The sequence below is a fragment of the Salvelinus alpinus genome, chromosome 24 (genome assembly GCF_045679555.1).
Source record: "Salvelinus alpinus chromosome 24, SLU_Salpinus.1, whole genome shotgun sequence".
Taxonomy (NCBI): Eukaryota; Metazoa; Chordata; class Actinopteri; order Salmoniformes; family Salmonidae; genus Salvelinus; species Salvelinus alpinus.
The window spans coordinates 12,058,005-12,081,695 of NC_092109.1; the positions used below are offsets into that span (position 1 = coordinate 12,058,005).

Sequence of the window (23,691 nt, forward strand, 5' to 3'; positions counted from 1 at the left end):
AAAGTACATAAGGCATACCTTCAAACCTGTTTTTAATGCCAGCTATCAGTCAATTAGATGTATTATTGGCTAGAGATGGGGCTACATCACGAAGCAACTGTTTCCATTTCTGTCCCACTCCCTCATGTCACGCTCTTCTCTTTCTCGTGTCTGTGTGTGAAGAAGGCAACGTAATGGCCATTGTAAAAAGTACCACGTTTTCTGCGGTAAACTTTGTTGAAAACCTTTTGAAAACTTCGACTTCCTACTAATTCCAACAACAATGATTTGAGCTCACAGAAAATACCAGAACTAAATGGAATTAGAATCATTGAACAGACGTTGGTCGATAAAAAATAAAATAATAATAATAATAAAAATAATGTACCGGAAATAAAACGACATTTCAGCTAATCGCGCAGCACTATATTTATTCAAAATGTTGAAATTCAAACTTTTGGTTTCCATGTGTTTTTGTTTGATTTACAGCTGCACAGGACCAAGAAATTCAAATGAATTTGGTTGGAGGCAAGTGAATTTCGTTTACTGTGTAGTTCATCTCCCCTGTGGTAAATAGCCGTTCAACTAGTTTTGAAAAGAGGAACTTTCTGCTTTATTGTGCTCCATTGTAAAGTGCTCTCATACGGCAGTGCAGCTGTGGATTGGTCATTTAGCTTCCTGGTGGTAGCAATGAATGAGATCTGAGACATTACTGTTGAACACAGACACACACTGGCAAATTTTGTCCCTGACACGTTCTATTTCACTCTCTCACACACACACACACACCCTACCTGCTCGCGCTGTGTGACAGGCCGGCAGCTGACCCTGTTCCCTCCATTAGAGGGTGTAATTAGACCAGCTCACCCCAGTGCTTCCACACACGCACGCACCCACACATGCTATACCCACTGTCCCACACACACCATCTCGCTCTCAAACACACACACACAGTAATTATCCCAGCTCACCCCAGTGCTTCCACAACAAACACAGCATAATGCCCTCATTACGGCCCAGTCATTCCAGGCAGGGCTTAATCAGGCCCGCTCTGATTTATATCGCTTTTTCCTGTTCGCAACAAATGAAATCTGTAGGCCAAATTAATACTGGCTTCTCATCATCGGCCAAGTTAAAAAGCCAGTTACCGTCACAATTCTGCTCGTTAATTTAACAGCTGAAAATCCCAGGCAGCCCGAGTAAACACTCATTATCAGGACAAATTGGAGAGAGAGATGGAAAGAGGAGAGCGAGCGAGGGAGGAGGAGAAAAAAGTTTCAACGAAAGCGATATTAAATTAAGTGGGCAAACCAAAACAGATTGATCTTGGTTGTTCTGACAGAGTTTTAGCATGAGCTCCAGCAGACTGCAGTACGTGGTGGGGGTGGAAAGGGTTTTGGTTAGAGTGCCTTTAATGGATAGATTCATAACACGTTCCCCTTTTTATAATGAAACTTTTCATGTTTTAATATAGGAAAAACCCAAGTTAATGTTATATTTCAATCTGTGTTAGACGAAGTCCGCGGTCGGGAAAACAGCGCCACCGTCTGCCCCAAGGCCGTTATGTTTTGTTTTTGTTGACGAGGTGGAGGTGAGGAGCATCGCACAACGTGATATCCAAATGTCTTTTCAGTACACATTCTGCTGTTTGATCACGCGTGCAATGATGTCCGAGGGGGGAAAACCCAGTGGTCATTGTTTGCCATTTGTTTGTTATATAGCAAACGGTAGTGGCAGTTTCACCACTAAGGATTCCATCTTGACGGTGTAATAGTTTTTAAAATCCTCCCACGGAATAACCCTTCAAGACGCACTCCTTAATCTCACAGGTACATAAGGAAGACGCTCATGGAATTTTGGATGACGGTTATTGGCCAGCCAAAGAATTTAGGCTGCAACTCCTGGCTATATGTGCTGCCATAGGAAGTCAATGATTTAATAATGGTTTAATGGCATAACGGGTGGACTGGCGGCCATTGCGAATGTAATCAAAAGGTGACCATAAAGCTGTCCCAGAAGCTTTGGCGCTGTACAAAAACCCGCAAACCCATAGGAGCACAGCAGGAAGTAAAAGCAGAAAGTGTACCCATCAATCTGTGCTGTGATTTGTTGATTCAACTCCACTGACGAAACAAAACAAAGACATTCCATTGCACGAGCCACATCCGTTAACGTAATTTGAATGAAAATGTTACATGGAAATTATTGCGGCACATTACCAGACAGCCATTGCAAGTTTACCAGTCAAATTGCCAGGGTTAAGGGGTACCAAGCCAGTTTTATTAATTCTATTTCTGTGTGCTGTTGCTGCGGTAAGGGGGGCGTTGCCTAGGCAACCGAAGACTTGTTTGCTCCAACACCTCGCTGGTTTCAGCTAGGAGCAACACATTGTTACAACAGTCAACCACAAGAATGTCCATCCCGTGGTCCCACAACAACAACAAAAAAGTCACGACGGTTATTTTATCTTCATGACTGTCTTCATCCATAACCGTCGGTTATACGGTAATTGTACCAGCCCCCAGTTGTATTGTGATTAGGCCGTTTTAGCTCTCTAACACCCTTTCGTGTTATTTCTCCTCCGTGTCAGTGATTCGGATGAGAATGGGAACGTTGCTAAAGAAGCCAGCAGTTCGTCTGCAGAAGAGACCTCGTCTGGTTCCGAATCTGGGTCCGACGCAGACTCCCACTCAGGCACCGAACGCAAGAAGAAAACCAAGTCTAAAGCCAAACCCAAGGTGAGACAACCAACGTGAGGGCAACCGCTTGCTGGGTGCGTCAGTTTTAACATGGTTAGCACCTCAGAAATAACCCCTAGTGGTGTGTTCCTTTATCTGCAGCTGATTGAATTGAGGCCATGGTCTGAGTCTGAACAGATGAACTTCTGTTGACTTGTGTCCAATCTGAGCTCTTCTCCACACTGTAAATAAGACTGTTTGAGCCAAACTTCTGTTCGTCATAGTACAACGCTATATAATGTGTTAGCGTGAACCGTGGGAGAATCTCAATTGCATACTCCCTCGCGTCCTCTCTCCTCACCACCTTCTCAAATCCCATTGAAGGAGAAGGTCAGATGGGAGGGACTTCTGGGTTTCTCATCCAATGGGTTTTGAGAAGATGGTGAGGATTGAGGACGCGAGGGAGTATGCAATTGAGATTCCTCCACTTTCTTTCTCCGTGCTAGTGGAGGCCGAGAAATCAGATCCTACACAGTGGAATAGGATTTGGTCTGCTTCTTTGCAGTGTCGTCTTCCCCATCTACCTCACCACCCCCCCCCTCTCTCTTCCGTCACTCATTCTTCCTTCCCTCTCTCTGTCCCTCCCTCGTTCTCTGCTATGAAATTCTCATTTTGCATACTTTGCTTCTGTGACCTATGCATCTCCGTCTTTTCTCTCCCTCTCTTTTGCTCTTCCACTTTTTCACCTCGCTCACTCCGCCTGCAAACAAGGGTTCCTTCTCTATTATGCCGCCACCAAGCGTCAGAGACGATCTGATAAGATACGCCCTCGAACTTCATTGTTTGTTTTCACTATTACACCTCTCGCTCGCTCGCTCTGTCCGTTAGTGGATCCCGCAGTAAGCAGAGTGGAATTTTACGGTTCTTTTATAAGATTTGAACAGGGCCGTGGTTGGTTAGGAGGGCACGGAGAGCGAGAGAGGGCTGTAAAAGCGCTCGTATGTTTAATAGCGTTTTTAATGTTGCCCGTTTTGTCGTGTAGATCTGGCGACGCACGCCCTAATATTCCGAGTGGCCGTTTGACAAGCCTGGCCTAGTGGTTGGAGGTAGAGTCACTAGAGTGCATCGGGCTGTGACGGGACACACCTCATGGCTGGCCCATGCAGATCAGAGACGCGCTTCAGATGTACTCTGTGTGTATGCACAGCAGCCTGAGAAATAGAATTGATCTCGAATTGAATTTTATGTACATAGCAGATATGTTCAGAAATGTCATGTTACATTGGATAGACGCTGTCAGTCAAATTAGGTAGCGTAGGCTACACCCCCCCCCCCCCCCCTAAACAATACATACGGCTTACTTCCAATATTCTGCTTGTCATCTTTTCTCTCCTCCACTTGTTCCTCTATCTCTTTCATCTATATCCTTCATTCGTCGCGCCGTTCATGTTGAAACATTTATCTAAAAAGGTTGACTGTGTATATGTTATGATATACCGTTCTGTACTCTGCCAAGTGTGTTTTACTATACATTTGTTTCCCAATCCGACAAAGACCTAAGGGTCACACATTTGAATTAGTATTTATTTCGTTACCCAGCACCTGTTCCAAGCCAGTCGATATCTGTATGCTCTAGAGCCAGTTTGTGTCTCACGTAGGTTTCTGTTCTTCCCCTAGGTGGAGGTGAAATCAACGAAGGAGGTGTCCCTGTTGGATTTGGATGACTGTACGTTTTCTGCCTGCGCTACAGCACGTAACTGTGAAAAATACATTGACTGTAGTCATCACAATATTTCCAGTGGGAATTAAGCCTATTTCTGCCTTAAATTACATAATATAATATATATTCCATTTAGCAGACACTTTTATCCGAAGCGACTTACAGTAATGCGCGCATACATTTTACGTAAGGGTGGTCCCCGGGCCTTCTCTTTGTCCTGTAGTCACTCCTACACCAGTGACCCGGCCCACGATGTCTGTCCTCTCCCCCAGCCTGCTTGGAGACCTGGAAGGCCTGTCTCTCTCCAACATCTCATCAACCATACAGGTGTGTGTGTGTGTTATCTGTGTTGGTTTGTCTATCCCTCGCTCTGTGTGTAAGTCCACTGGGTCCTGTGTGTGTCTGGTTGACAGAGCTTAGAGAGAGACAGCATCCAGTAGTGTGTCTCCTGAATGAGTCGGGTCTCTCCGGTGGCTGAGATATCTCCTCCTGAGGTTGGCTACTGACCTTTTTTTCCTCCTCCCTGAACATATTTAGTACTCCTCTCTCCTCCTCCCCGTCCCTACTTCTCATCCAGGTGCAATGCCTGTGCTTTTCTGTCTCTCTATCTGCCCTGTTCACACAGCCTCCATCCATCTCCGTCTCTCTTTCCACCTCTCCCTCCATCTCTCTCTGTCGCTCTTTCCCTGTCGTCTCTGCACAGCGTGTCTGTGCGTGATGCTTGACCTTTCTCCCCAGTGTAACAACTCTGTCTGTCTTTGGTTTGAGATTTATGTGCGCGGGTTGGCCTCGCGCTAGTTTAGCTGAGGACCGTGCGTGACCAACCAATCAGCTAATCCATTAGAGAGCCGATATGTCCCCACAACGTCGCCATACGGACCCGTAATGTTCCCATTTACGTTCCTTATCTTAGCTACAAAGAAGTTCCCTCATGTAGCCAGTCTTTGTGTACTTTTTGAATTGTTCTGTCATCACTCGTCCAAGGCGTGTGTGCGTGCGTGTGTGTGATTGACAGCCCTTCCCAGGCCTGTCTGTATGCAGAGTGGTGTGTGTACTGAAAGGTGAAAGCCCGGGCAGTAATGGAGAATAGAATTGCAGATTAAACAGGGTGCTGTTTGCACATCAGCGTCTGATTTGAGAGTCAATCCTATGCATACATACATGATGGCCATCAGGATTCATAGACTGGGGGGGTAAATAACCTCAAAACCCTCTATTGCTACTTACTTTCAAAAGCGTACGAACAGACACACACACACACACGCGCGCGCAGTGTCACCCACTCACTCACTATCTCTCTCACACACACACTTACCCCTGTGTCTTTTCTACATCTCACCAATCCGCCCGCAGAAGCGGTGTGTGTCTCAGCTGAGCGCTTCGGCCCTTTTTAGAGAATTACTGCCTGGTTATCAAAGATATTTACATTAACCCTGGTCACCGTCTCTGACTCCCTCCTCTCCTCTCTATCGCCCTCTCTCCTCTCCTTCTACCCCCTCTTTTTCCCTTTCTCTCTCTCCTTTCTCTCTTTTCTCTGTCTTTCATGCTCCCTCTCTCTCTAATAACATTTTGACATTAGAGGATCTCTCAAATGCCTTTTAAACCAACCCACCCTGCCACACACCCTCTGTCCGTGTGTGCGTGTGTGTGTGGGGGGGTTGACTAAGGCTGATAACTTTTCATTCATAATTAGCATTGGGCGAATGGGGCTGCGTTGGGGGGAAATTGAACTGTCAGCAGCAGGGCGCGGGCCGTTTGACCCCATCACACCTGGAGGGGGCCATCATAATTTGTTCATTTGGTGCCCATCAGACGGGCCTCTCCTCCCCCGTCTCCCCACTCTGACCTCCTCCGGTGTGGGCGCGATGGGTTAAGGTCTAATTATGAATCAGCAGTGGGCCGGGAAAGGCTGGAATATAGCAGCCCTGCCCTCCACACACCCCTACCTGCCACTCTCTCTCACACACACACACACACACACACACACACACACACACACTGGCTGGGTATAAATAGGTTTAAATGCCCTGTAGGAAATAGTGCAATATGCAATCGGTTGGTTTTGATGGGATGTGGCTGGGTGAGTGTGTCGGGGTTGTCTGTCTGTCTCTGAATCAAGTCCCTGATGCAAATGCTTCAATTAAACTGGTGTACTGTACCATAACTATCCATGCTGGTTTGAAAGTAACCAGGTGAGTCACTTAAAACAAAATCACATTCGGTGATGATTCACCCCAGATGAGCTAACCTCTGTCGATGTGCTTTGGGCTAACTAACTCCTGTTGGTTTAATATGGTTGTAGGTGACTGCAGTGACATCTAGTTGACTCCTTCTAGTCAAGGTCTTCTGATAGACTGACTCAATTAATTGTCAGCTCCTGACTGACTGAGGAGGGGGGGGGGCAATTACAATCAGACGCATGTCTCTTACACACCTTTCTCTTTCGCTCTGTCTCTCTCCATCGCTCTCTCTCGCTCTCTCTCTCGCACAATCTCACAATGTAATGAAATCCTCTTTCGGAAGTAACAAGCCGCCAATGTCACAAAAGCAGAAATGGATTTTCAATACGTCCTCATACATCTCCTAACACGCACTCTTTCTCTTTAAATTGGACATCTTATGCGTCCACATGCTCGCCAGACGCCCGGTTACGGTTAGCCCCTTTTTGAATATGTCAGCGGGATTTTCAGGTCATTTACCAGAGAGGATGCTGGGAGGGAGTGAGCGCGTCGTCCCGTTGTGTGTGTGTGTGTGTATCCGGGCTCTGAAGGTGACTGGCGTGTGTGTATCATCCATCACAGTAGCATCCTTTAAGTTGAGACATAATAAAGCCTCTCAATCAACTTCCTCCCCCCATTGTCAGCTTCCCTCAAGTCCAGGAGAGCCAAAAAGAGAGACCCTGTGTGTGTGCGCGCCACAGGGGAGTCAAGGTTACATCCCTAGCCTGCTGTTATTTACACTTTGGGTCCGGGGGATGCCTCCGGTGGCGGAAGACGGGGGGGGGGTTGTGTGCGTTAAACCGTCACTGTCCGTTGTGTGAAATTGGTGATGATAAGCGCTTTAAAGCCCTGTCCTATCCTGCCCTCCTCTCTGTATCCCTCCCTCTTCTCGGGTTGTGTTAGACAGGACCTTGAGCGCCGGTTGGAGGCAAGGATGTGCTTGTCAGGAAGGTAAATCTGCTTTGTGACGGGGTGGCAGACGTTACGGCCAGCTTTATCGACAGCGACTGCTCTGACACGGACAAAAGTGGCCCGATAAATTTCCCTCGTTGGCGTGACGGGCGAGTGTGAGGGCGCCGCGCTACGCCGGCAAATGTTTGTTTGACCCCCCCCCCCCCCCCCCCCCTGTCTGTGTGTCCAGGATGTCTGAGGGTACGCAATACCGAAACGTCAAGGCTGACTATTACCATAGAAGAGGAGGTTCTCAAACCTGTGGTGTCGTATAAAGTTTACCACCTCTTCTACTGTATTTTTTATTTTATTTAGCAAGTCAGTTAAGAACAAATTCTTATTTACAGTGACGGCCTACCCGGGGAACAGTGGGTTAACTGCCTTGTTCAGGGGCAGAACGACAGATTTTTACCTGGTCAGCTCGGGATTCGATCTAGCTACCTTTCAGTTACTGGCCCAACGCTCTAACCTGCCGCCTGCATTAAGAAGACCCTTTGACTGTGATTAGCCAGTTTCTGTTTTACTAAAGTAAGCAGTGTCGTTGAACGCTGAGTCAGTTAGGGACCCAGGGCGGTAACGCCCCAAGAGACTGCACTTTTGACTTCCAGTTCTTCAGCACCCTGTTGTATTTCAAACCTGATTCTCCACACTCGCACGCCATGACAGTCCTGAGAATGTTTCACACACATCTCTTCTTCTCTCCCTTCTCCTTTCGTCTGATCCGCCTATCTCCTGTCAAACAACGCGTTTCTGACACCTCTCAAAACCGTGTGTGTTCCCATTTCAGAACTGAGGAGTTATATTCGCCCCCTCGTTTCACACGTTTGTTTTTCTTGGTCTTGTTTTATCTTACTTGTTGACACTTTTGACGTTGCATTGTGAGATTTCTCACACCTCTCTCGAGCGCTCTCCCTCCCCATCCCTTCCCCTGACGTCCTCTATCTCTCAGCTTGTCGAGGTAAACGCGTGGCAGCCGCCGGTGGAACGGAGGGATTCGGGCGTTAACTACTCGTTTTAGCGTTCTGTCACTTTACTCTCATTAACACGGTTGATATCTGTGTGTCTGTCTGACAGAGGTTCATGTTAAGCTGGTAGAGTTCTGGGCGTTCTATAGCCTAGTTAGTATATATGGCCATGATGGTCCTGATATTTAGTTCCGACAGCCACGCCGTCTCTACACTCTGAAGGCAGCTTGGCTGTCGAAACGTTGGTTATAAAATTATTGTATCTGAGCTCCTAGAGTGTGCGACTCTCTCCTTTTTTATTTTTCAAGTGTTCTACTCCACTAGCCAGCACCTCGCCGAAACAGGTGTGCGTTTGTTTCGCTTCCTGATAGTTTGACAGGTATGTTTATACTGCATGGCTGGGCTGAGTGTCACCAGGGCAGCCTTTTACTGCTCATGAGGATTGAGCCACAAAGCAACGTCACATTTTAATGAGTTTACTCCCCTATTCAGACGTGGATGCGACATGAGTGGTTACACATCAATGTTGCGAAATGCTACTTTTCAATCCTCATTAAAAAGTAGCTTTTTGATTTTGTAACAGTTGCTGATGGGGATATTGCAATGGAGGTTCGTTTTGTGCCTATGCAAAGTGTTACGAAACCACCGAGTCGACTTAGGTTTATTTGTTTTTGCCATGTAGCTTAATTGTTGTTGCTCCCGTCTTCGTCTGTGAAGTACATGACTTGTACTGCAACAGGTCGGCCTAGGTACAAGTCCATGTACAATGCTAATGTAGGGTAGGTCCTCTTGAGTCGAGAGGAGGCCGTCAAACGGACGAAGCGAGAGAGAGAGAGAAAGAGAAGAGCCGGTTTATGCACCGGGAAAAGAATGAAAGGAACAGAATACGAGAAGGACCATGCTAATGCAGGGAGCGGGAAAATAAGGAACAAGAAAAACACTCCACTTAAACCCAAGAATGTCTCTAAGTTTCTTCTCCTCCTGGCATGGTGTTTTGTCCTGCCTTTCTGTGCTATGGTAATTCCATTTTCCTGCTGGTGAAAAGGTAAAAGCTCTGTTTAATGGAGAGTTGAATGGCAGGCCTCGAGTGTTCCCATTCATTAAGCCTGTGCAGTCCTTCAGCCTGCCATCAGACCCACTCACTACTAGTCTGCCTGATTGGGGAATAATACCAATAATAATACAGTGGGTTTATATGGGGCTTTTCTAGCACAGTGGAATGGGCCCTTTTCAAGGGAGAAAGGTTGTGTTTTAATGAACAGAGCTAGGCTTAAGTTGTCAACAAACCCTCAGTTCTTTTGCGTTCGAAACAAAGTCGAATAGCATAACCACTGAATTGTAGATGGTGAATAAATATTGAGTGCTGGGCCTACGCTATCAACCAACAAATGAAAATAGTAAGTATTTGTACATGTACTTTTTACAAAGACCATGTCGGTCAGAAAGTTATCAACCAACCTTTTTTAAGATCATACCTCCTTCATAGTGCCTGTCCTCTATCTGCGGTCCCGGTGAGCGGTTACACGGTTTTGTTCCAAAGAAGTGCCTGTCTCGCTCTCTCTGTTTTCTCTCTGTGTACTCAACCCCTGTCCTCTTTCCTGTGCCACCCTCCTCCTCCAGGTGAGCGGCCCGACGTTTGTCCCAGAGAAGAGGCATGACCTGCTGCACCGTATGGCAGGTAAAGGTCTGTCAGCCCAGTACCAGTTCCCCAGACAGCCCTGTCTCTACCAGCCCACCATGGTCTCAGTCCAGATCAGCCTGACCAACACCTCAGACCACCCTCTGGAACAGATCCACATCGGAGACAGGAGCCCCACAGGACTCCACATGCACTGCTTCAATACTATAGGTGGGTTGGATAACATAACACTGCTTCAATACTATAGGTGGGTTGGATAACATAATACACTGCTTCAATACTATAGAGTGCATTCAGAAAGTATTCAGACCCCTTGACTTGTTTGATCGCTCTGGCTGGGTCACTCAAGGATATTCAGAAACTTGTCCCGAAGCCACTCCTGCGTTGTCTTGGCTGTGTGCTTAGGGTTGTTGTCCTGTTGGAAGGTGAACCTTCGCCCAAGTCTGAGGTCCTGAGCTTTCTGGAGCAGGTTTTCATCAAGGATCTCTCTGTACTTTGCTCCGTTCATCTTTCCCTCGATCCTGACTAGTGTCCCAGTCCCTGCTGCTGAAAAACATCCCCACAGCATGATGCTGCCACCACCATGCTTCACCGTACGGATGGTGCCATGATTCCTCCAGACGTGAAGCTTGGCATTCAGCATAAAGAGTTCAATCTTGGTTTCATCAGAGCAGAGAATCTTGTTTCTCGTGGTCTGAGAGTCCGTAGGTGCCTTTTGGCAAACTCCAAGCGGGCTGTCATGTGCCTTTTTTACTGAGGAGTGGCTTCCATCTGGCCCCTCTACCATATAGGCCTGATTGGTGGAGTGCTGCAGAGATGGTTGTCCTTCTGGAAAGTTCTCCCATCTCCACAGAGGAGCTCTGTCAGTGACCATCGGGTTCTTGGTCACCTCCCTGACCAAGACCCTTCTCCCCTGATTGCTCAGTTTGACCGGGCGGCCAACTCTAGGAAGAGTCTTGGTTCCAAACCTCTTCCTTTAAGAATGACAGAGGCCACTGGTTCTTGCGGACCTTCAATGCTGGATACATGTTTTGGTAATTCACTGCTTCAATACTATAGGTGAGTTAGATACTTTTGGTCATGTAGTGTATGTGGATACCTGCTCGTCGAACATATTCCAAAATCAATGGCATTAATATGAATTTGGTCCCCCCTTTGCCCCTATAACAGCCTCCACTCTTCTGGGAAGACTTTACTCTAGATGTTGGAACATTGCTGTGGGGACTTCCTTTCAGCCACAAGAGCATTAGTGAGGTCGGGCACTGATGTTGAGCGATTAGGCCTGGCTCGCAGTCGGAGTTCCGATTCATCCCAAAGGTGTTTGATGGGGTTGAGCTCAGCGCTCAGTGAAGTTTTTCTCAACAAACTATTTCTGTATGGATGTCTCTTTGTGTATGGAGGCTCTGTCATGCGGAAACAGGAAAGGGCCTTCCCAAAACATTTGCCACAAGGTTGGCAGCACAGAATTGTCTAGAATGTCATTGTATGCTGTAGCGTTACGATTTCCCGTCAATGGAACTAAGGGGCCTAGCCCGAACCATGAAAAACAGCCTCAAACCATTTTTCATCGTCAACCAAACTGAAGTTGGAACTATGCATTCTTGAAGGTGGTGTTCTCCTGGCATCCACCAAACCCAGATTCGTCCGTCAGATTGCCAGATGGCGAAGTGTGATTCATCACAGAGAACACGTTTCCACTGCTCCAGAGCCCAAAGGCGGTGAGCTTTACACCACTCCAGCCGATGCTTGGCGTTGTGCCTGGTGATTTTAGGCTTTTGTGCGGCTGCTCGGCCATGGAAGCCCGTTTCATGAAGCTCCCGACGAACAGATCTTGAGCTGACTTTGCTTCCGGGGGCAGTTTGGAACTCGGTAGTGAGTGTTGCAACCGAGGACAGATGATTCTTAACGCGCTTCAGCACTCGGCGGTCCCGTTCTGTGAGCTTGTGTGGCCTACCACTGAGCCGGTGTTGCTCCTAGACGTTTCCACTTCACAATAACAGCACTTACAGTTGACCGGAGCAGCTCTAGCAGGGCAGAAATTTGACAAACTGACTTGTTGGAATAGTGGCGTCCTATGACGGTGCCACATTGGAAGTCACTGAGCTCTTCAGTGAGGCCATTCTACTGCCAATGTTTGTCTATGGAGATTGCATGGCGGTGCGCTCGATTTTATACACCTGTCAACAACGGGTGTGGCTGAAATAGACAAATTCCCTCATTTGAAGGGGTGTCAACACACTTTTGTCTATATAGTGTGTCTTCATTCATAACACACACACACACACACACACATCCCTCTTAGCCCAGACATTAAAGAAAAGCAAAAGAAAAGGGGGGGGAAACCAAGATGAAAAGGTGTGCGTTCAAGCGTGTTAAAAGCATCAATTGGCTGTGGATTGATTGGGCATTGAAGGAACTCCGGCAGCCAAACACTGGGTAATTGGGATCGATTGAGCTTAGAGTGTGGGTGTGCGTGAGAGTGGAGTTGCTTTTCATATTGAGCAGCAGAGAGTGAATGCAGACAGAATACCTTACTTTACCCCACAGTGTATTTAACCTCATAAAGACATGTTACAGACTAGTGCTTGGCTATTCCTACAGCAGCATAGCCCACAATGTTACAATAGATCTGTCTCCTCTATATGTCAGCATCTACTGGAGTAAAGTCCACGTTTCTCTTCAAACTAAAATGGAGAGGGAGAGTGAGAGAAATGGGAAGACGGAGACAGGGGTGATGGAGGGATAGAAAGCAGCTTTGAGAAGAGTGGAGAGAAAAAGAGTGGATGATGGCTCTGGTGTCCAGGGTCCTCTCCTCTGTGTGACAGAGTTCCACTCCGCAGACACACAGAGAAACACATGGTTGCTCAGGAGACCGTGGAGGATCCTTCTGTCTCCTCTTGGCCTATCGCTCCCTCTTTCTTTCTCTCTCCCCTCGGTCTCTCAGATCTCTCTCTCTCTCTGCTTCATGTCTCTCTCTCTTTCTCTCCTCTCTCTCTCTTCTTTAGACCCTGACATTCTCTTTGACAACCCTGTTGTTTTGGAAATATGCTACTCCTTCATTTTTTGTGTTCTGTCTTTCGTCTCGTTGTGGAGGATGAGATTGAAGGATGGATTTGTCACACGCGGTGGCCTTGCTTTGTGAAGTAGAAAACACAAGTGGCGTCTGCATGCCTGTCTGTTCCACTCTAATGACCTCCCCCTTTCCCTCTCTTCGTCCTCTGCCCCTTCCTCCTCTGCCCTTGTCACTCACTCCTCTCTTTTCATCCTCCTCTCCTTCCTTCTCTCCGTTCTCAGAGTGTCTGCTGCCAGAGGCCTCGGTGACTGTGTCTTTGGGCGTCGACTTCAACGACTCAACACAAGCAGCCAACTTCCAGCTGTGGTAAGATACTCTGGCGTCTAGTCGTTCTAGACAGTGAGGCTGAAACAGCTATAGCCTCTTCTTCCTCGTTCCTATCCTGCTTTTCTTCCAGCCGTAGAAGGAACCTCTCCTCATTTTCTTCTCTTCTCTTATCCATGTCTCTGCTCTGCTCGCTGATCAATAGGTTGATCAGAAAACCTGTTTGGGACCGAGCAAATCAATCTTTCCTAAAATGCCAATCGCCCAGTGTGTTTTGCATGACAATCACAACAGAGATGGAGAAAACGTCAAACACGCACGCAGCTGTACACACACACCACTAATTTCATAGAGGGGCTTGTTGGTCTGTCGTCCTGTTTGTCCATCAGTACGAAGGAGGACCAGTTCAGTGTGTCCATCCAGCCTGCCGTAGGAGAACTCTTCCTACCCGTCACCATGACCGAACAGGACTTCCGCAAGGAGCAAGGTAAGTTATCATACGCTGTTAACTCCCCCCAAAAATATCCGAATCATTATCTTACACAATCAGACAGAACATTAGCTGCATTATCGTGACCAATCACGGGTGTTTAGGATTAGTCACTGTTAAAGATGTGTGCCTTAGTCCAAGCAGCAACATATGTAGTGTGTAGGTAATGGCTTCGTAAGTGGGGACAATAATTACTGGCCTGCTTTCTATGGAGGCTTTCTATCAATTGAATCAATAAGAAACATTCAACTTTGATTCGCCTCCCAAGAGTGGTTGAATATCTTTTACACACACACACGCGCAGAGACAGACACACACACACACCTCACTCTCCTGTGAATATAAGAGGCATTGAGAGAATGCAGCAGTCTTAAGTGCCTGCTAAATGCTTTCCTCGTCTTGTTAATTCATTAACGAATCTTCATTCACTATAGTCCTATTCTGGGCTCTCCTCCTCATAGCAATCAGAGGGAAGAGGATAGGAGACCGAACGGCTAGATTTAACCCGCCCTTTTCTTTTTAAAGAAGATTATTTCAACCAAACCACTTTACTTCTCTTCAGGTGGTCTTTAGAAACAGATTTGTTGTTATTTCGACCTGAATGGGGTATTTTCCCTTGGCTAACTTGTGCCCCCACCACCCTACTCACTCTAAACTCCACCCCTCCCTCCCCCAGTCCTCATTAAATGCTCTTTCTGGAGTGTTGGGAGCTCTTGTGTTGTCCAAAAGTGCACTTTCTTTCTTCGTCTTCTTCACAGTCAAGCTCTTCAGCACTAGGTTCATTTCCTGTCGTTTGTCACAATCAGACTGGCTGTGTGTGTTGAGCACAGTGAACAGTTAGTTAGTGAGGATTCTTCCTCAGCGCACCTGCAGCGCAACCTCCTCGATGTGATGCGAGTGCATCATTTCACTTGTTTCTGTTTCTCACCCAATCAGGGAAACTGCTGGGCATGAACGAGAGCTCGGCAACCATCACCATGGCAGCAGAGAACACGACCAGCCAACCAATCAGCAGACAGGTGGCAACTGTGGCCAACCTGGGAGTGGTTCCATCCGGTCAAGACAACATCCACAGGTGAGATGTGTGTGTGTGCGTGTGAAGGCTTGTTGTGTAATTGGTGTACACATGGTGTGCTAATGAGCTACCTCCTCCGTCACGCACACCCACACACCTGACGGATAATTACCCCTCCCCTCTATCTCTCGCTCTGTTTCCTTATGTCTCTTTCACTTCCTCTCTGTCCCTCTTCCTGTCTCTCCTTTTATCTTTCCCTCTGTCTCCCCACTCTGTCCCTCTTTCACTTTACCTTTACCTCCCTGTCTGTCTCTCTATCCCACTGTCTGGATGTCCGTCTCTCTCCCTCCTTCTCTTTGTCTCCCCCGTCTCTTTCTGTTTGAGAGAGAGGATGAGCAACAGGGAGGGGAAAGCGGGAGAGGGTGAATAAGAGAGAGCGAGAGAGGAAGAAAAAGAAGAGAAGGGGATGGAAAAATAGAGGGGGGGTAGAAAAGGTGAGGGAGAAAGAGGAGAGTGGGAGGGAGATGACAGGAGACACCAGCACAAGGTTACAGGGAGCTGGGAGGAGAGGAGAATCAGTGGAAATCAATGTTAGCCGGTGGGAGAGGCCTGCCTCCAATAACCCCATACTTCATTTAGAATAACCAATAGGACAAATGACTCTGGACTATCAATCTCTGTCTCCTGGCTGGCTGACGACTGGTGAGGAAGCTGCACTCTCCTCACCGTCCCTTAATGATGACACGCTCTCTTCTGGTCTCACAATGATGACATGGACCTGGGCCTGTATCCACAAAGGGTCTCAGAAAAGTTCCTAGGAATTCCTGTTAACCTGTTTTTTTAAGACAAAAAGAATCCCAGCTCAGAGTAGGTTTTAGGATGTTCAGACAAACGGTTCAGACAAACTGAGCCAGGAGTAAAATCACCTCCTAAAAGTATCTCAGCTGGTCATCACGACAGTTTGAGGTATCGCAAAGGAAAGGTGACAACCAAAGATACAAGGAGCATCTATATGCTTCTTCCTCTCTGATCGAAATAGAATCTATGGTGCTAATTGACATTTTTGCAAATGATGGGGAATAACCAACCCGATGAGGCATCGCCAGCTTGATTGTGAATGTACATCCAAATGTTGCGATGGTAAACCGTTTGATATCATTTTCACCTGACACGACCACTTTGCCTACTCTTAATTCTTGGTTAATATGTTGGCATGCATAACCTTAATTTTTTTTTACCAATTCTGATATTTTGAATAATGTGATAGGCATATTGTACTGAATCATACAGTATAATGGTTGTTAAAAGCAGGATTTTCAACGTTTTCTACACTGCATGGCAGTTTTCCCCAAAAAGGTTTTTCTGCTTTCTTGAACGTTTGCTCCGTTTGGTGGGTGTGACTTGAAGCAATGAGTGACAAGCGGTGCGCAACCCCTCGTCCAGATTTTAGAACATGTCCATAGTCTCATCACACTCCCGCCTGGAAGGTGGCTTTTTCACGAGGTCTCCATAATACCTGTCGACTAGGTGAGACTCTTGTGGCTAAAGAGGCTTGCAGAGCTTTTATTTTTACCCGTAAGAGTCGGAGTAAAATGTTCCTGTTCTTATCACTTAAGACCAATTTTCTACTCTGAAACGCTTCATGGATACGACCCAAGGCCTAGCTGTAGGCTTGTGCGGTATACTGTATACATTCGGAAAGTATTCCGACCCCTTGACATTTTCCACATTGTGACATGACAGCCTTACTCTAAAATTGAGTAAATAATTTTTTTGCACATCAATCTACATGTTGATTGTGTAATGACAAAGCGAAAATATTTTTTTGTTGACATTTTTGCAAATGTGTAAAACATGTCCTTGTCCCATCGTGCTCTAGCAACTCCTGTGGCGTGGCGGGCCAGGCGCATGCACGCTGACACGGTCGCCAGTTGTACAGTGTTTCCTCCCACACATTGGTGTGGCTGGCTTTTGGGTTAAGCGAGCAGTGTCTCAAGAAGCAGTGCGGCTTGGCAGGGTTGTGTTTCGGAGGACGCACGGCTCTCGACCTTCGCCTCTTCCGAGTCCGTACTGGAGTTGCAGCGATGGGACAAGACTGTAACTACCAATTGGATATCATGAAATTGGGGAGAAAAAGGAGTAAAAAAAATATATAATATTTAAATATAACAATAAAAACAGCAATACCTTATTTACTTAAGTATTCAGACCCTTTGCTATGAGACTTGAAATTGAGCTCAGGTGTTTCCATTTATCATCCTTGATGTTTCTACAACTTGGAGTCCGTCTGTGTTAAATTCAATTTATTGGACATGATTTGGAAAGGCACACACCTGTCTATTTAAAGGTCCCACAGTTGACAGTGCATGTCAGAGCAAAAACCAAGCCATGAGGTCGAAGAAATTGTCTGGAGAGCTCCGAGAGACAGTATTGTGTCATGGCACAGATCTAGGGAAGGGTACCAAAACATTTCTGCAGCATTGAATTTCCCCAAGAACACAGTGGCCTCCATCATTCTTAAATGGAAGAAGTTTGGAACCACCATAACAGAGCTGGCCGCCCGGCTAAACTGAGCAAGCTGGGAGACTAGTCGGGATTGAGGGAAAGCTGACCGGAGCAAAGTACAGAGAGATCCTTGATGAAAAGTCTCAATGTCCTTGAGTGGCCCAGCCAGAGCCCAGACTTGAACCCGATAATGACCATCGTTATGTTTGGAGGAAAAAGGGAGGCTTGTAGGCCGAAGAACACTATCCCAACCGCGAAGCACGTGGGTGGCAGCATTATGTTGTGGGGGTGCTTTGCTGCAGGGGGGACTGGTGCACTTCACAAAATAGATGGCGTCATGAGGAGGAAATTTATGTGGATATATTGAAGCAACTTCTCAAGACATCAGTCAGGAAGTTAAAGCTTGGTGGCAAATGGGTCTTCCAAATGGACAATGACCCCAAACATACTTCCAAAGTTGTGCAAAATGGCTTCAGAACAACAAAGTCAAGGTATTGGAGTGGCCATCACAAAGCCCTGCCCTCAATCCTATAGACAATTTGTGGGCAGAACTGAAAAAGCATGTGCGAGCAAGGAGGCCTACAAACCTGACTCAGTTACACCAGCTCTGTCAGGAGGAATGTGCCAAGATTCACCCAACTGTTTGTGGGAAGCTTGTGGAAGGCTACCCAAAACATTTGACCCAAGTTAAACAATTTAAAGGCAATGCTACCAAATACTAATTGAGTGTATGTAAACTTCTGACCCACTGGGAATGTGATAGAAATAAAAGGTGAAGTAAAACATTCTCTCTACTATTATTCTGACATGTCACATTCTTAAAATAAAGTGATGATCCTAACTGACCTGAGACGGGGACATTTTACTAGGATTAAATGTCAGCGATTGTGAAAACTGAGTTTAAATGTATTTAGCTAAGGTGTATGTAAACTTCCGACTTCAACTGTATATAGGGCAGCAGCTTCTAATGTGCTAGTGATGGCTGTTTAACAGTCTGATGGCCTTGAGATAGAAGCTGTTTTTCAGTCTCTCGGTCCCAGCTTTGATGCACCTGCACTGACATCGTCTTCTGGATGATAGCGGGGTGAACAGGCAGTGCCTCAGGTGGTTCTTGTTCTAGATTATCTTTTCGGCATTCCTGTGACATCGGGTGCTGTCGGTATCCTGGAGGGCAGATAGTTTGCCCCCGGTGATGCGTTGGGTAGTCCGCACCACCCTCTGGAGAGCCCTGCGGTTTTGGGCGGTGCAGTTGCCGTACCAGGCGGTGATACAGCCCGACGGGATGCTCTCAATTGTGCATCTGTAAAGGTTTGAGTGTTTTAGGTGCCAAGACAAATATATTCAGCCCTCTGAGGTTGAAGAGGCGCTGTTGCGCCTTCTTCACCACACTGTGTGTGGGTGGACCATTTTAGTTTGTCAGTGGTGTGTACGCCGAGGAACTTGAAGCTCTATCGGTAAGTCTCTGTTGTGCAGCGCACTTGAGATGATGAAGTTACACTTGTATGCAAGTCACTACTAAATATTTGCCATCAGATATCTTATGGCTTTCTGCCAGAAGTCAAAGAGCTCTGGTTAGGTTGTCATTTTTTGTGCTTCCAACTAGTGTTTTATTTTCTCCTCTGTTCTCTGTGTACACATGCCGCCCTTCCTTCAGAAAAGCATGCATCACTAATTTGTTCATTTGCAGAATTTCTCTCGTTCACTTTTTCTTGTAAATGACCACACTCACCGAACATTTTATTTGGTAGCTACTAGCTATAACTTTATGAGCTGGATTTGCTTGTCTTTGCAAAATCTTTAGGTAACAGCGTCTGATTTTGCTATTCGTTTGTGCTGATTTGGATAGCATTCTGTTAGTCCTAATGGGATTTTCTAGCGTTTTTAGCGCCCCCTTGTGTCATATGCCGGTAATACCATAAATTCCTGTATGAGAGAAGGATGGAATGACAATATGAAAATCTGGATACCGCCAAAGCCTACCGAAGAGCCTCCCCTTCTGTGTCTGCAGAGCTGAAGGGGTCAGGTATATACTGTAAGGTTAGGTGGAGCCATCTACGGTTTCCTTCAGATCTGAAAATCCCAAATGGGTGGCGGTATCTCATAGGTGGGTCGAAGCTGCACAACTACTAGTGCTCACAGACACAGACCCACAGACGAATGCTGACAAACGCACACAGTAGGAATGAGAGGGATCGATATGAGTGGATACAGACGCTGAGAGCTCATTGTGGAGGTCACTTTGCATTAATATTACTGTGATGGAGGTGACCTCCACTAGGACCCCCTCTCCACCTCTCCCCAGGGACAGGCTGCTCTGGCCTGGGCACCAGCACATCCATGCCTGGGGGTCAAGGTTCAGACTTAATGTAGAAATAATGATCTGAAAATGGTATCATGTGATACCATTTATATTGTGTGGTGCTATTAGCTAGAAAACTGTTACATTTGTTGTGGCTATTTGAATATTCTTTTGGGGTACTTTACTGCATATCTCAGGTTATTTTTGGTGTGTGTGTGTGTGTGTTACACACACACACACACACCTACCTCAGACATGTAGTCCCGTTAATCACCAGCAGGGTGCAGCGCTGTTGTAAGCGAGGAAACCTAACCACCACTTCAACACAGCCCAATTGATTGCTGGAAAGGAGGCTGGCAATAAATCAAGCAGAAAAGCAAATGTAGAAAAAGCTGTTCTTGTTTATGTCTAAACAGGAGGAATAGAATAAATCTGCTCTATTTTTCACTCAGTTTGAAAGCAAATTTGATTGTATTTGTATGCTTTGGTTGGTTAGAGACCTTCATTTTTAAAAGTGCACCTTTGGAATTGTAAGCTATGTTTTCGCTTTGCTTCAATATAATCTATTCATATATCCAGTTTTGTTTCCAATTGGTGATGACTGATATACGAAGTTAAATACAAATAAACTTTTTGTCCTATTAGTCTTAAATGAATGAGGATGTTCAATATGTTATTCCATTATTTAAATAATCATAACTGTCATAATCGGTATTTGATTAGCACTTGTAATACCAACAATTTGCAGTCTAAAGACCTTTCATGGCGTAATAATATTTGTTTTATTATTCTGCGGCGTCTAATTTGTGTTGGGTTTGTTAACTTTATTGCTGAATGTGCAACCAAATAATAAATATAGCTGTGAGCTGCAATGAACGGGATTCACAGGATGACAAAGGAAAAAATATATCATTTGGATAACAAAGCAGGCACTATCATATAGGGACTGTCTTCCTTAATGTGCAATCAGTGAAAGCGTTACCGTGTTTCTCTCAATACCACAAGGATGATGCAAGTTAAGTTGGGCCTGTAGGTTTGATGAAGCAGTTAATCATTCTTAAAGTATTGAGTTTATATACCAATTCTGGGGTAAATTTGAGTAATGGTTTAGGTTAAGATTTGTGAAATATTTTCAATGTTAGTGTATTGGTATACAGTGCATTCGGAAAATATTCAGACTCCTTACCGTTTTCCAAATTGTTACTTTACAGCCTTATTCTAAAATTGAGTAAAACATTTTTGCAAATGTATTAATAATAATTTTTAAAAATACTGAAATACCTTATTTACATAGGTATTCAGACCCTTCGCTATGAGACTTGAAATTGAGCTCAGGTGCATCCTGTTTCCGTTGATGACCTTTGATGTTTCTACAACTTGATTGTAGTCCACCTGTGGTAAATTCAATTGATTGGACATGATTTGGAAAGGCACACACCTGTCTATATAAGGTCCCAAAGTTGTCAGAGCAAAAACCAAGTCATGAGGTCGAAGGAATTATCTGTAGAGCTCCGAGACAAGATTGTGTCGGCACGGATCTGGGGAAGGGTACCAAAACATTTCTGCAGCATTGAAGGTCCCCAAGAACATAGTGGCCTCCATCATTCTTAATTGGAAGCGGTTTGGAACCACAAAGACTCTTCCTAGAGCTGGCTGCCCGGACAAACTGAGAAATCGGGGGAGAAGGGCCTTGGTCAGGGAGGTGACCAAGAACCCGATGGTCACTCTGACAGAGCTCCATAGTTCCTCTGTGGAGATAGGAGAACCTTCCAGAAGGACAACCATCTCTGCAGCACTCCACCAATCAGGCCTTTATGGTAGTGGTTAATCCGAAGCCACTCCTTAGTAAAAGGCACATGACGGCCCGCTTGAAGTTTGCCAAAAGGCACCAAAAGGACTCAGACCATGAGAAACAAGATTGGTCTGATGAAACCAAGATTGAACTCTTTGGCCTGAATGCCAAGCTTCACGTCTGGAGGAAACATGGCACCAGGTTCAGTACGGTGAAGCATGGTGGTGGCAGCATCATGCTGTGGGGATGTTTTTCAGTAGCAGGGACTGGGACACTAATCAGGATTGAGGAAAAGCTGAATGGAGCAAAGTAGAGATCCCAAAGATAGAGAACCCAAAATCTCAGACTGGATCGAAGGTTCACCTTCCAACAGAACATCGACCCTAAGCACACAGGCAAGACAACGCAGGAGTGGCATCGGGACAAGCCTCAATGTCCTTTAGTGGCCCAGCCAGAACCCGGACTTGAACCCGATTGAACATCTTTGGAGAGACCTGAAAAAAGCTGTGCAGCGACGCTCTCCATCCAACCTGACAGAGCTCGAGAGGATCTGCAGAGAAGAATGGGAGAAACTCTCCAAATACAGGTGTGCCAAGCTTGTAGAGTCATACCCAAGAAGACTCAAGGCTGTAATCGCTGCCAAAGGTGCTTCAACAAACTACTGAGTAAAGGGTCTGAATACTTACGTAAATGTTATCAGGTTTTTTATTTTAAATATTTAACATTTGCAAAAATGTCTAAAACTTGTTTTTGCATTGTCATTATGAGGTATTGTGTGTAGATTGATTGGGGGGGGGACTATTTAATCCATTTTAGAATAAGGCTGTAACAGTGGACAAAGTGAAGGGGTCTGAATACTTTACAAAGCCACTGTATTGCGGTCATCTTTGAATTATGGGACTTTAATAAAATAAACTCATTAGAGATCTACGTACCAAATATGTTTTGAATATGATTTGTGAATTTAGAATTCTTTTAACAGTTTTGTTCTTGACTGCTTGTGCATTTGAGCGTGTCCGTCATGTAGTTACCTGTGTTACCGTGAATTGGGTAAGGTTTAGGAATTGTATTGATTGTGATGTGCAAATTGAAATGCACAACAGGTAAGTGTATACACCACACCCTTTAGTTAAGGCAATTGGGATTCTCCAGAATTTCTCAAGGCAATTTGTCCAGAGGCAACAAGGTGAGAATAGCACACATTATGGTTCATTTCTTAAAGGGTGTGAATATATTATGCCACTAGTGCCAATCTAAGGTTGCGGAGACTTTTCTATTCGCACAGCTTCTAAGGACGTTTACATACCAAATTTCATGGCCCCATGTCCGTTGGTTCAGTTCTTGTGGCCGTTTTTTAAAATGCGGCAACTAATGATTCTCAAGTTCTTTTAGAGGCTAATTCATTGAGTCTATATGCTAAATCTATAGGTACAGTGCAGCCATATTTGAATGCCGCATCAAAAAAAATGATCTAAACCATTTAAGGGATACTATGGGATTTTGGCAATGAGAATGGATACCATGTTTTATGTCTATGCGTGCAGTTTGAAGGAAGTTGGTAACTAGCGCAATTGCTAACTAGTGTTAGCGCAATGACTGGAAGTCTATGGGTACACTATATAGACAAAAGTATGTGGACACCCCTTCAAATTAGTGGATTCGTTTATTTCAATCACACCCGTTGCTGACAGGTGTATAAAATTTAGCATACAGCCATGCGATCTCCGTAGACAATTGGTAATAGAATGGCCGAACTGAAGAGCGCAGTGACTTTCAACGTGGCACCATCATAGGATGCCACCTTTCCAACAAGTCAGTTTGTCAAATTTCTGCTCTGCTTGAGCTGCCCTGGTCAACTGTAAGTGCTGTTATTGTGAAATGGAAACGTCTAGGAGCAACAACGGCTCAGCTGCGAAGTGGTAGGCCAGATAAGCTCACAGAACGGGACGCCTGAAGCGTGTAGCGCGTTAAAAATCGTCTGTCCTCAGTTGCAACACTCACTACCAAGTTCCAAACTGCCTCTGGAAGTAAAATCGGCACAAGAACTGTTTGTCGGGAGCTTTATGAAATGGGTTTCCATGGCCAAGCAGCCGCACACAAGC

General features: G+C 45.8%; 1 protein-coding gene across 3 annotated transcripts in view; it reads left to right on the top strand.

Annotated features, from left to right (window-relative positions):
* Window positions 1-23,691, top strand: part of LOC139552161 (AP-3 complex subunit beta-1-like) — a 57,779-nt gene that overhangs the window by 27,720 nt on the left and 6,368 nt on the right. For all 3 annotated transcript variants that reach the window (XM_071363600.1, XM_071363601.1, XM_071363602.1), the window contains exons 20-26: window positions 2,570-2,717; window positions 4,335-4,383; window positions 4,601-4,704; window positions 10,133-10,361; window positions 13,446-13,530; window positions 13,878-13,975; window positions 14,915-15,053. In XM_071363600.1, the coding sequence (XP_071219701.1) occupies window positions 2,570-2,717; window positions 4,335-4,383; window positions 4,601-4,704; window positions 10,133-10,361; window positions 13,446-13,530; window positions 13,878-13,975; window positions 14,915-15,053 (852 nt within the window). The remainder of the gene's footprint in view (window positions 1-2,569; window positions 2,718-4,334; window positions 4,384-4,600; window positions 4,705-10,132; window positions 10,362-13,445; window positions 13,531-13,877; window positions 13,976-14,914; window positions 15,054-23,691) is intronic.